Consider the following 12,768-nt stretch of genomic DNA (forward strand, 5'->3'; position numbering starts at 1 on the left):
TATGATACATCTGATGGACCACCCATCACGTCCCAACTAACCCATAAATGGGTGTAGGCGGAGCACTGGTGTGACCTTCTGTGTGACCTGGGCGGGATGAATGAAGCCGGAACCCGCCCCTATCTTACCAGCCATTGGCAAGGTCAGCACTAACAGGTTCATCTCTTGGTTCTGGTGTTTTTGTTGCATATTTTGGGGGACTTCTTAGATACAGTGAGGAAAATAAGTATTTGAACACCCTGCGATTTTGCAAGTTCTCCCACTTAGAAATCATGGAGGGGTCTGAAATTTTCATCTTAGGTGCATGTCCACTGTGAGAGACATAATCTAAATTAAAAAAAAAATCCAGAAATCACAATGTATGATTTTTTTTTTTATAATTTATTTGTATATTACTGCTGCAAATAAGTATTTGAACACCTGTGAAAATCAATGTTAATATTTGGTATAGTAGCCTTTGTTATTACAGAGCTCAAATGTTTCCTGTAGTTTTTCACCAGGTTTGCACACACTGCAGCAGGGATTTTGGTCCACTCCTCCATACAGATCTTCTCTAGATCTTTCAGGTTTGGAGTTTCAGCTCCCTCCAAAGATTTTCTATTGAGTTCAGGTCTGGAGACTGGCCAGACCACTCCAGGACCTTGAAATGCTTCTTACGGAGCCCTTCCTTAGTTGCCCTGGCTGTGTGTTTGGGGTCATTGTCATGCTGGAAGACCCAGCCATCACCCATCTTCAATGTTCTTACTGAGGGAAGGAGGTTGTTTGCCAAAATCTCACAATACATGACCCCATCCATCCTCCCTTCAGTACGGTGCAGTCGTCCTGTCCCCTTTGCAGAAGAGCACCCCCAGTGTATGATGTTTCCACCCCCACGCTTCACGGTTGGGATGGTTTTCTTGGGGTTGTTCTCATCCTCTAATCATGGTAAGTGGAGTTGATTCCAAAAAGCTCTATTCTGGTCTCATCTGACCACATGACCTTCTCCCATGCCTCCTCTGGATCATCCAGATGGTCACTGGTGAACTTCAAACGGGCCTGGACATGTGCTGGCTTGAGCAGGGGGACCTTGCTGACCTCAGGATATTAAACCATGACAGCATCATGTGTTACTAATGTAATCTTTGTGACTGTGGTCCCAGCTCTCTTCAGGTCATTCACCAGGTCCTCCTGTGTACTTCTGAGCTTTCTTAGAATCATCCTTACCCTACAAAGTGAGATCTTGCATGGAATCCCAGACCGAGGGAGATTGACAGTCATCTTGTGTTTCTTAAACTTTCTAATAAATAATCATAACAGTTGTTGTCTTCTACCAAGCTGCTTGCCTGTTGTCCTGTACTCCATCCCATCCTTGTGCAGGTCTACAGTTTTGTCCCTGGTGTCCTTAAACAGCTCTTTGGTCTTGGCTATGGTGGACAGGTTGGAGTGTGATTGATTGAGAGTGTGAACAGGTGTCTTTTATACAAGTTCAAACAGGTGCAATTAATACAGGTAAAGAGTGCAGAATAAGAGGGCTTCTTAAAGAAAAATTAACAGGTCTGTGTGAGCCAGAATTCTTGCTGGTTGGTAGGTGTTTAAATACTTATTTGCAGCAGAAACATACAAATAAATTATTTAAAAAATCATACATTGTGATTTCTGGATTTTTTTTTTTTAGATTACGTCTCTCACAGTGGACATGCACCTAAGATGAAAATTTCAGACCCCTCCATGATTTCTAAGTGGGAGAACTCACTGTATATTGCAAAGCAATTAAACAAACAATTAAGCATTCATATTATGGAAATTCTCAAAAACTCCCCCAGAACATTCTACAAAAATAAGGTCCCTACCCAGCTGACAAAATAAACATTTCAAAACATAAGAACGTTTGTCAAATCCTATCAAATCAAAATGTTAGCTGTAAAGTTCTCGGACTGTTTCACAGGAAAGTTTTTTGTGGTTGTGGTCTGAGAATGAACAAGAACAAGAACAAGAGTAGAAGCTGAAGGAACTTATATGGAAAAGAAACATTTAAACCTTCACTGTGTTACTGTGGGTTTGTAATATTCTACACAGCTCATGTTTTGCTGTTGTTCTGGGTTTGTTGGGGGGAAGGTCAACAATTTAAAGACAGAGACATAGTGAACTAATACAGGTCTATAACACTGTAATGTTGGAGACTTTTTATTCCCAACCCACTCAGAGAGTTTGTTTCATGGTGATTTGCAGATTGAACTGGAAGATTTAAGTGAAAAGTAGATTAAGTCACAGTCACTGCAGAAGTGTAGAAATTATGTTGAGAAAGAGGGAAAATGATATACTTCCATTTTTAAATGTGCAGTTTTATCAGTTGGCAACAAAATTGCAAATTTACTTTAAATATTACTAGAATTGTACCAAAGCGTATTGCATTCACTGGATTAAAAAAAAAATCGGCCGCTGATCTTGTAATTATGAGAGAAGATCTCATAATTATGACATCATGATCTTGTAATTATGAGAAAAGATCAGGTGTGTAAATTGTTTTATGTTTATACTTTCGTACTTCCAGTCCCTCAGTAAAGACGTGGGGTGAGTTCAGCCGATGATAACACACTGCAGTTAAACACAAAGTGTAGATTTTCCCCTGAAGTGCTCCCGGATGAATGTCCAGGGAGGACCACGGGGTGTCTTCCAGCTTTTCACTCACACAGTCCCACTGACCACTGAGGGACACAGTAGGGCTCACTTCCACTGTGCCAGTCTGTGGGCCCCGTGCCCCACCTCGCTGGAGGAGTTTTTTTCATTCAAGAATAGTTTAGAGGGTAATCCACACTTTGCGTGGGCGTGGTGTGGATCACAGTGCAGTGTTGGAGGTTACAAAGTGGCCGATTTTCGATTATTAGTCCATGGGCCAAGCAGGTTTTCGGTACCACTTAAGGTGGCTAAACAACACTTAGAATCCAGCCTCAGTGTGTCATGGCCCACACAAAAATGTATGATAGCAATCTCAAGGTGGTAGCTGTAGCCAGGTAGGGGTCATTGAAAAATTACACAGAGGTCAAACTTTAAAAATGCTCCAATCATGTTGAAAACTATATCACATTACTTGTCTGGTCAAAATGATTCCAAAATGGTATAGTTTGGACTATCTGTGATGGAGTGTTTTGGAGTTATGGGGTAAAAACAGCAAAAATGGTGACAAAGGTCAGTTTCAGTTTGTATAGGGGTCAAAAGTTAAAGTTGCTCCAATTTCAGTACAGAATGATGCAAATTATTGGTTGAAATAAAAGGATTAATAAATGGAATAGTTTCGACTGTGTTGAATGTTCGGTCTCCAAGGTAAAGGTCAAACAAGGTCAACATCTATTGGATTTTATGATATGTGACATATGTTACCCTGTAACATGATAACTAAGCATGACAGATGGTGAAAACTATTCATTTTTAGAACCCTATTAACCCAAACAATAATTTGCATCATTTCTTACTAAATTTTAGGAACTTTAACTTTTGACCCCTGTACAAACTGAAATTGACCTTTGTCACCATTTTTGCTGTTTTTCCCCATAACACCAGGACATTCCATCACAGATAGTACAAACTATACCTTTTTTGGAATTGTTATGATTAGACAAATAATATGATATAGTTTTCAACGTGATTGGAGCGTTTTAAAATTTTGACCTCTATGTAATTCTTCATTGACCCCAACCTGGCTACAGCTACCACCCTTGGATGGTTATCATACATTTTTTTGTAGGCCATGACACACTGAGGCTGGATTCTAAGTGTTGTTATGACATAATAATTTAATAATAATTATTATTAAATTATAATATTATTAAAATATAATTATTAAAAATAATAATAATTTTGGTACCGATTCGGTCAAAATTGATGACTGGCTCATGGACTATATGACTCGTGAATTCTTACGCTTGTCTTTACCGAGGGACTGGAAGTACGGAAGCACATTGTACGGAAGCTTTTACACACACACACACACACACACACACACACACAATAAATAAATAAAAATAGCCTGATCTCATAATTACGAGATCTTTTCTTGTATTTACGAGATCAGCGGTCAATTTTTGTTTTTTCTCCAGTGAATGCAATACGCTTCCGCAGAATCGCATTAATATTTGTAATTATGGAATTCACACAGCTTCATTAAAAGAAGGGATTGTTTCAAATTTACTACAAACAAATTGAACACTTTAAAAACGCATCAGATGATCTCAATGGGATAAAAAATCCTGCTGGATATCTTTCCTAATATGGACTGGGTAATGTATTAGGAATGAAAGAATACCATGTCGGATGATGGAAATGAAAATGTTTTGATTTTCTGACTGATTTCAAAGACAACCCAAAAACCAGAGCGAACAAATAATGTGGCAGCTTTGTCCATTTTGCTGAAATTTCATTGCAGCAACTCAAAATGGCCCACAGTAGTTTGTATGGCCCCCCATAGGCATTAGTTGACAGATGTCCTGGAGGAGCTCCTCCCAAATCTGGACCAACACATCAACCCATAAACAAAAGGGTCAGACAGGGTTGAGGGCCCGTCACGCTACAGCACGAATGCTGCACGAGTCACATGAATTGTAAAAAATAAGCACAATTCAAGCTACATTCGTACGGGACAGACATTCATACAGGTACACACTGGAGAGGAATCACTGGAAAGTGCTATGAACATCTACACTGGATGGAAAAAGATCGATTACCTTCTTGATTTAACACTGTTTGGAGCTGGGCCATACGTCTCCAAACATCACTGATGTTTGAAGACAGTTGTGTGATTCTTTGCCTTTACATTTCTGCAGTACCACTATAACAGAAATGGTAGAAGAAGCCCTTCAAGAAAATCTTTGGTAACCCTGATTTTAACTTGATTTGTTTTCCTGAAAAGCAGCAGAATAAAGTAAATAAATAAATCAATAAACTAAAACAATAGGAATGCCATATTTAAAAACCACCCTGTCCTTGACTGTGGATTTATTCAAAAAGCTGTCTTGGTGTAACACATCCATACTGATCCTGACTTAACTGTCACATCTATGTCGTATAATCAGGTCTGAAAAGGCTGCCTTCCTCCCTGCTGCATAACAGAAACCTCGTGTCAGACAAATCATTAACCCTCTCAAATTCCTTTAAGGAAAATGACAAAACATTGATTTAAAGCACACTAGGTGCAGACAAACCTCTCAGATCAATGACTGTTGAGTAGTCTGTAGCTTAATTGCTTAATTCTTTATGTTTTATGTATTTAAAAGGGGTAGTCCCTTTAGAAATTTTCTGGTCATAAAAAATGTTTTTCTTTTTTTATAGATATGAAAACTTTTATTTTACAGAATAGACAATGCCGAAAAACACTTTGACTTTTGAAAAGGTGCCATTACATAGTTTGTCCATCAAAGGTTGAAGCAAATGAATAGTTTAAAATGCTATCCCCAGGGTTGGAACCCCATCTCCCCTTGGTCATGCTGTTAGAGAAGGAGGCAAAGCAACCAGCTGCCATTCATTTTCTATCAGAGTGGACATTTGACAGTTTTACAGTGACAAGAGACAAGTAGTCACTACACCACCAGCTAGGCAGGACCAAAGTAGATGAGAAGTCTATTTTTTGCAAATGCTGAGTGATGCAACAGAGCGAATGACTGAGTGAAGGGAGTATGACAACAGTAATACTATGATAATGATAATTTTATTCTCTTGCATTGAAATAAAGGATTCACCAGCTTATAGTAGCAACATGCTCAAAATTCACTTGTTCTAGAAACAATTTGATTTTTACCCATGTGGGTTAAAATGCAGTAACAAAACACCAAACACAAACAACAACAAACAAACACACTGGGAAACCCCTTCTCAACTTTCCTTTCAGGGGTCAAATGGCATTGCGATGCTGCATATTGACAGCTAATGACCATAAAGGACAGGTGAGACAACACTCATGCAGGTCTGCTGTGTATGTTTTCAATAATAATATTCACTACAATCATGGGCGTAGCACCAAATTCTGGGCCCTAGGTACTAGGTATATTGAAGCCACCCCCACCCCCCAAATTATGTTCTTTTGTATTAACGGAAAGACCAAATTTCTAATGTGTAGTGAAAATAGGTCTAAATCATGTATACCTCAGATAACACCTTGGAGTCAGAACCCTTTTTAAAGTTGGGGGAGAAATATTGAGTTGGAGGTGGGTCTGCCCCCCCCCCAAAGGAAAGGAGTTTAAGTATCTCGGGGTTTGTTCACGGGTGAGTGACGGATGGAGCGTGAGATGGATCGGTGCAGCATCTGCAGTGATGTGGTCGCTGTATCGGACAGTGGTGGTGAAGAGAGAGCTGAGTAGGGGGGCAAATCGATCTATGTTCCAATCCTCACCTATGGTCATGAGATTTGGCTCATGACCGAAAGAACGAGATCACGAGTACAAGTGGCCGAGATGAGTTTCCTCCGCAGGGTGGCTGGGCGCTCCCTTAGAGATAGGGTGAGGAGCTCAGTCACTTGGGAGGAGCTCGGAGTCGAGCCGCTGCTCCTCCACATCAGGGTGTTCAAATACTTATTTTCCTCACTGTAATATGACCACAGTCCAGCTGCACACACACCTGCCTACAAAAACACATGCACATTTTGTGTTAAATTAGATATTTTTCTGTGACTGTAGATCTTACATCCCTAACCCTAATTTGTAGTCAAGTTAACATTGGGGTATATAACATAAAACAATTTAGACACCTGATCTTTTCTCATAATTACAAGATCATGATGTCATAATTATAAGAACTTTTCATGTAATTATGAGATCTTTTCTGATAATTAGGAGATCAGTGGTTGATTTTTTTTTTTAATCCAGTGAATGCAATGCGCTTCAGTACGATTCTACTAATATTTAAAGTAAATTTGTAATTTTGGGGCCGACTGATAAAACTGCACATTTAAAAATGGAAGTATATCAGTTTTCCTCTTTCTCAACATAATTTCTACACTTCTGCAGTCACAGTGACTTAATCTACTTTTCACTTAAATCTTCCAGTTCAATCTGCAAATCACCATGAAACAAACTCTCTGAGTGGGTTGAGAGTAAAAAGTCACCAACAGGATAAATTGGAGTTAAGGTGAAAACAAATGGTTCATAAGAGAATAAACAAAGTATCAAGTATATGTCATTATTATAAGACATTACAGTGTTATAGACCTGTATTAGTTCACTATGTCAGTCTGTAAATTGTTGACCTTCCCCCCCAACAAACCCAGAACAACAGCAAAACATGGAGTGTGTAGAATATGGCAAACCCACAGTAATACAGAGGTCTGTTAGAAAAGTATCCAACCTTTTTATTTTTTTCAAAAACCATACGGATTTGAATCATGTGTGATTGCATCAGCCAAGCTTGACCCTTCGTGCGCATGCGTGACTTTTTTCACGCCTGTCGGTTGCGTCATTCGCCTGTGAGCAGGCTTTGTGTGAGCACTGGTCCACCCTCTCATCGTTTTTTTATTGCAAATAAATGTCTGAATGATTTGGAGCTTTGCTGCATCAATTTTTTCCAGAAACTGTGAGAGACCTCCAGGTGGACACCGTTCGGAAAATTAATATGGCTTTCAGGGACGATTTTATGGGGATTACACAGATTAAGGAGTGCTCCAGCCGGTTTAAAGACCGTCCACAGCTGCTGAGAGCGCACCGCGCTACGAGCGCCGATTGACAGGCTGAAACCCCACTGAAACAACTAGATCATTTCCAACGTGAAGGCTTTGTTGATCCGGGACGTCGTCTGACTTTCACAAAAAAGTGCTGATGTCCACGCCTTCTGCCTTTGTGTAATGAAAGAAAGTGCGGACGGGTCTGTGTGTTGGGATGCAGCCGGCGCAGCGTGCCGCCACAGGAAAAACACCTCCATTGGAAGCCTTAAGGACAAGTAGGAGCATGTCCAGCTGTTAAACAATTTCTCAAATACTCACTCAACTGAAAGCCATCAAAAGCCGCCTGGTTTTTACAAATGGTTATCAACACGGAGGTGTTTTTCCTGTGCCACCGCACCGCGCCGGCTGCGTCCCAACGTGCGGACCCATCCGCATGTCTTTCATTAATAAAATCTCCTTTAACAGTGGAATGTCCGGATAAACTGCTGATCCGACCTCTTCTGAAAGTTCTGTTCTCTCACGATGTCCTGGGTCAACAGAGGCTTAAATTTGGAAGCTTTCAGCTCGAAACAGGCAGACAGCGGCGGCTCAGGGCGCGTCGCAACGTCCCGCTCTGTGGGCAGTCCTTAAAGCGACAGCAACAGTCCTTAATCTCTCATCAGTCGTTAAAATTTTCACAGAAAACCAGCTGAATTTCTCGAATGATGTCCACTTCAATGTGCCTCACAGTCTTTGAAAAAATTTTGATCAAGCAAAGCGCCAGTCTCTCAGGAAGTTCTCAGACATAGAGATTCCGACAGGAGGGGTAGACCAGTCCTCACTCAAAGCCAGCCCACAGGCGAATGACGTAACCAACAGGCGTGAAAAAACTCACACATGCGCACGAGGGTTCAAGGTTGTCTGATATAATCCCGTGATTCAAATCCATATAGTTTTTGAAAACAATAAAAAGGTACGTTAGTTTTATCACAGACCTCGTATATATATATATAGCAAAGCACAGGTTTGCACACACACGTGCGCAGGGGTGGTGACCAAATGGTGAGTGCACTTGGTTTCAGTGCAGAGGTTTCCTGGTTCAAACCTCACTCCTGCCACATTTCTCCATGTAATGTGTCAGGAAGGCCATCCAGTGTGAAACTTGTGGCAAATTAACATGCAGATCCACCGTGGTGAGGTGATGGTCTAGTGGTTAAAGCGTTGGGCTTGAAACCAGAGGATCCTCAGTTCAAATCCCAGCTTGATGGAAAAATCACGTAGGCCCCTTGGGCAAGGTCCTTTATCCCCTAGTTGCTCCTGGTGTGTACTGAGCATCTTGTATGGCAACACCCTCACATCGGGGTGAATGTGAGGCATTATTTGCAGATGGAAAAGCTCTATATGAATGCAGTGCATTTATCATTTACCTTGGATGTGCTGCGGTGACACCTAATGAAACAAAGGGAGCAGCTGAAGGGACTTTACTCATATATAGTCCAAGCATGAACATTAGACCAAACCTTCTGGGAACCAAAAAGAAACTTTCCATAAAACGTTCTAAGAACATTACAGCTAATGTTCTGATAACATTTGACAAACGTGCTTAGAACATTTTGGGAACTTTATTTTGTTTACTAGGGGTGGGGGGGTGGGGGATTACATCTTGGACAGGACATCAGTCTGTTGTAGGGCCACAAATAGACAAACACACACATTCCCACAGTCATGCACACCCATGGTCAATTTAGAGTCACCAATTCACCGAACCTGTGTGTCTTTGGAAGTCAGAGAAAGCCGGAGCACTCAGCGGAAACCCATGATAACACGGGGAGAACAGGCTAACTCATCACAAAAAGGCCGTAGGTGGAAATGATCCCACAATGTTCCTGCTCTGAGCCAACAGTGCCAACCACTAAGCCACTGTGCAACCCAGTGACATCAAATGTTTAAATAATAATTAGAAAAAAAAAATCACAGGCATCAAACTGGGTTTGTTGGTGAGATGAAATCTCACATATTCTTTATTTCAAAAATATTTTAACCATTGAAACAGTTTAGACACTATGGTGTTCTGATTGTGTTTTGGATCCACTGATAGTAATCTGGATAACAGACATTCATAAACTTCACTGGTTCAGTACAAGCAGATATACCACCTGAAGAAATGACGCCATAAATCATATTGTTGAAAATGACTCCTCCACCCGAGTCACCCTGTGAGAAACAAATATTTGTTATTTAAAATATATTTTGACATTTAAACATGATTTTAGCTTAGTCATGCTGAAATGCTAACTCACAATGCACGAGTCCCCTTGATGAGGAGGATTCTGACCACAGAAGACCACTTGATCGAGCATGTAAGGTTCATGCCCAATCCGAAGTGTATTGAAGGCCGGACAGTTAACAACATTGATGTCTACACACTGCAGAGTCTGAGATTCACCTCCAGCTGGACAGGAATTAAAACAGGAGATATTAAAACAAACATTCTCACTATTTATACACGATCTGAAATTCATTGAATGTGAACAAATAAAAACACTGACCAACAAGGATTCAAAAATAATAAATGCAAAAAGAAATTTTGAAGAATCAAAAGAACCCCAAATTATCATTACAAAATTAGAAAAACAAACAAAAAAAAAGAATCTCTGTGTGCATTAAATGATTAAAAATGGTCTCACGTCTTTGATTGTTTGCATCATGTTGAGTGGACCCGTAACCTGCCATCTGAACAGTCTGACCTCTGGAAAGAAGCATAAATAAATAATAAATAAGCAAATCAATAAATGCATGAATGGAGGAATAAATAAATATAGAAATAAATGAAAATATCATGAAATATTTGCATAAGTTTAAAGCGTGAAAGTACCGTGACCCAGGCAATTTGTAATCCAGAGGACTGTATCTGCACTCCTGCATGCTTCTTTGAAAAATGCACACTTTTTGGAAGTTTTTGCACATTACTGCCAAAGGTTTGTACTTTTTACATTCCGTGGTCACAAACAATAACCTGGCCGAACTTTATGAAATTTGACCGAACAGTGCACCGTTTACTAACCATCAAAACATCAACATTTATCTTTTCCTAACTTGTCACGTCCTTTTGATTTAAGATGTCTTGTTGTCTGGATACACGTTTTTCTGATGACTCCAGTGAGAATAAAGCTTCATTATGTGGAGCACCAGCTCTGCACAAACATAAATATCAGGAAAAGCTCAGACATATTTTCACACGACTGGCAAAATTACAAATTGAATTCAACATATTTATAATTTGGCAGGAAGCTAATCACAGGGAATTTTTTTGGTTTTATCTTTAGATCAAATTTATCTCCATTAACAACCTCTACAATTCAGAATCCAACTTTTATTGGAACCAACTGCACTTCTTGAAGTTACCTTCAGAACTTTCCCAGTTTTTGGTAAAAGTCCATGTTGTCTGCTGTGTGCATGTGCAGAAAAAAAAAAGACAAGAAAATGGAAATTTGGGCTCCAAATCTGATCAACACTTAAATTTCTGGAAGGGTTTTAGTCACCGTTTAAGTGTTAAAAATCATTCAGTGACATAAAGAGAGATCATGTTGTATAATCACAAGTTTGGGCTTTTTATGGCATATTTATATTTGAATATTTGTACTGTATCAGCAGAATTTTATCAGAAAATACTGAGATTCAAAATCTAAATGAAATCCAGAAATTAGTTTCGTGTTTGGTTGGAATGAAAACCTGCAGACTGTTGGCCTTCATGGCTCATGGTTTCTCATCACTTCTTTAAGACAAAAGTTGGACATGAAGACACGTCTGCTGCTTCCACTCGACCACAAGAGTGTTCAACAAGACCATCTGACATCAGATGTCAACGAATGTTTTCTTTTCTTCTGTGGTGTGAACAAGAACTTACGGTCGTGGTTGTGATCCTTGGAAGCGATTATTGCACGGAGGAAGACGGACAGGGTGAATCTGAGTTGGGTTTGGTAGTTTCAGCAACATGATGTCATGGTGTATGAGTCCATCATTAAAAATCGTTCCCTGGATGATCTGCACTGGCGGTTGTCTTCGTCCTGTATGTTGACCTAAATATGCATACATCGTCCTACAAGTACATAAGGTTGGATAGATGTTTACATGGTTCCTTCAAAAAAAACATGTTGATGACTAAGTATGGTGTACACCACAGCAGACAACAAGTCAACTTTTAGTTTTTATTTCCTGTTAAGGGCAAAAAAAAAACCACTCTTGGTCAGATTCTATCACTGATCCACGTGTGAGTGACAAAATCAGATTAGATAGATAGATAGATGTCTAAACTCTCACTTTCTTACCCGTTTTGTATCCAGCAATGAGCTGCTGTCAGAATCCATCTGTCACTGATCAGCGAGCCACCGCATAATTGTTGTCTAATATGAGCATAAATTCGCAGTTTGACGTGGTAGTGCCGTTCACCTGGTCCACAGTCTCCACCATGAATAATTCTCTTCTGCAGATCCACCACGGAGCTCACTGTGACACCTGACAAAGACAGTTCAAAAAGTACGAGTTGTTGTAGCAGTGGTTTGTACTCTGTGTACAAAAACCTATTTAACAGAGTTAAACTGACAGAATGAAAAATCAGACATCAATTAACCTTCAACCAATCAATGAGAGTTAAAGTAGACAGGAGACACAAAACACCAGTTTAAAGACAAAAAAATCCTTAAACATTCTAATCCATTCTTTCCAAATACAGAGTGATGACATGAAATAAAACTAATACATGAATCATAACCTGCAGTTGAAACAGTTGTTGAGCGACTCACCAGCGAACAGCAAGAGGAGAAGAAGTGTCAGCTGAACCATCGTGGTCACCGATCGTCCAAACCACTGAACTCTTGCTGTCACGGCGCCTTTTTAAGTCTGTTCATGCTGTCGAGCTGATGTTCATCCACCAATCACATCATGAATATTTATCAACTCAACCTGATTGGCTGCAAAGTTGCGCAAATTCCTTCAGCTTGTTGATCTTTATCAAGTATGGTTCTTCCTCCATCGATTCCCAAAGCAGAGAAGAGCAGCGACAACTCAGTCAATGAAATATAAATATTTTTAACAATTACCAGAATAAAATTCTGTTGAGTCTGAAACATGCATCATTTTAGTGTGTATTGTTGTGTGTATGAAGACTG

At 39.9% G+C, this 12,768-nt stretch overlaps 1 protein-coding gene across 1 annotated transcript; it reads right to left on the reverse strand.

Moving 5' to 3' along the window:
• Positions 1-9,599: 9,599 nt before the first annotated feature.
• On the reverse strand, positions 9,600-12,477 carry LOC117526481 (anionic trypsin-like). Its single transcript, XM_034188552.1, has 6 exons — positions 12,403-12,477; positions 11,929-12,115; positions 11,508-11,699; positions 10,288-10,349; positions 9,901-10,052; positions 9,600-9,814 (listed from the first exon to the last, which is right to left on the reverse strand). Exons 1-6 carry the CDS (start codon positions 12,440-12,442, stop codon positions 9,662-9,664), a joined length of 786 nt encoding a protein of 261 aa, XP_034044443.1. The 5' UTR covers positions 12,443-12,477; the 3' UTR covers positions 9,600-9,661.
• Between the last annotated feature and the right edge of the window lie 291 nt (positions 12,478-12,768).

Source organism: Thalassophryne amazonica, chromosome 15 (genome assembly GCF_902500255.1).
Source record: "Thalassophryne amazonica chromosome 15, fThaAma1.1, whole genome shotgun sequence".
Classification (NCBI taxonomy): domain Eukaryota; kingdom Metazoa; phylum Chordata; class Actinopteri; order Batrachoidiformes; family Batrachoididae; genus Thalassophryne; species Thalassophryne amazonica.

Coding starts and splice junctions, on each gene's coding strand:
- LOC117526481 (XM_034188552.1), bottom strand. CDS start 12,442: ATGGTTCAGCTGACACTTCTTCTCCTCTTGCTGTTCGCTG. Junction 12,116..12,402: donor TCTCCTCTTGCTGTTCGCTG/GTGAGTCGCTCA, acceptor TGTCTTTGTCAG/GTGTCACAGTGAGCTCCGTG. Junction 10,350..11,507: donor CAAGGATCACAACCACGACC/GTAAGTTCTTGT, acceptor GCTTCTTTCCAG/AGGTCAGACTGTTCAGATGG.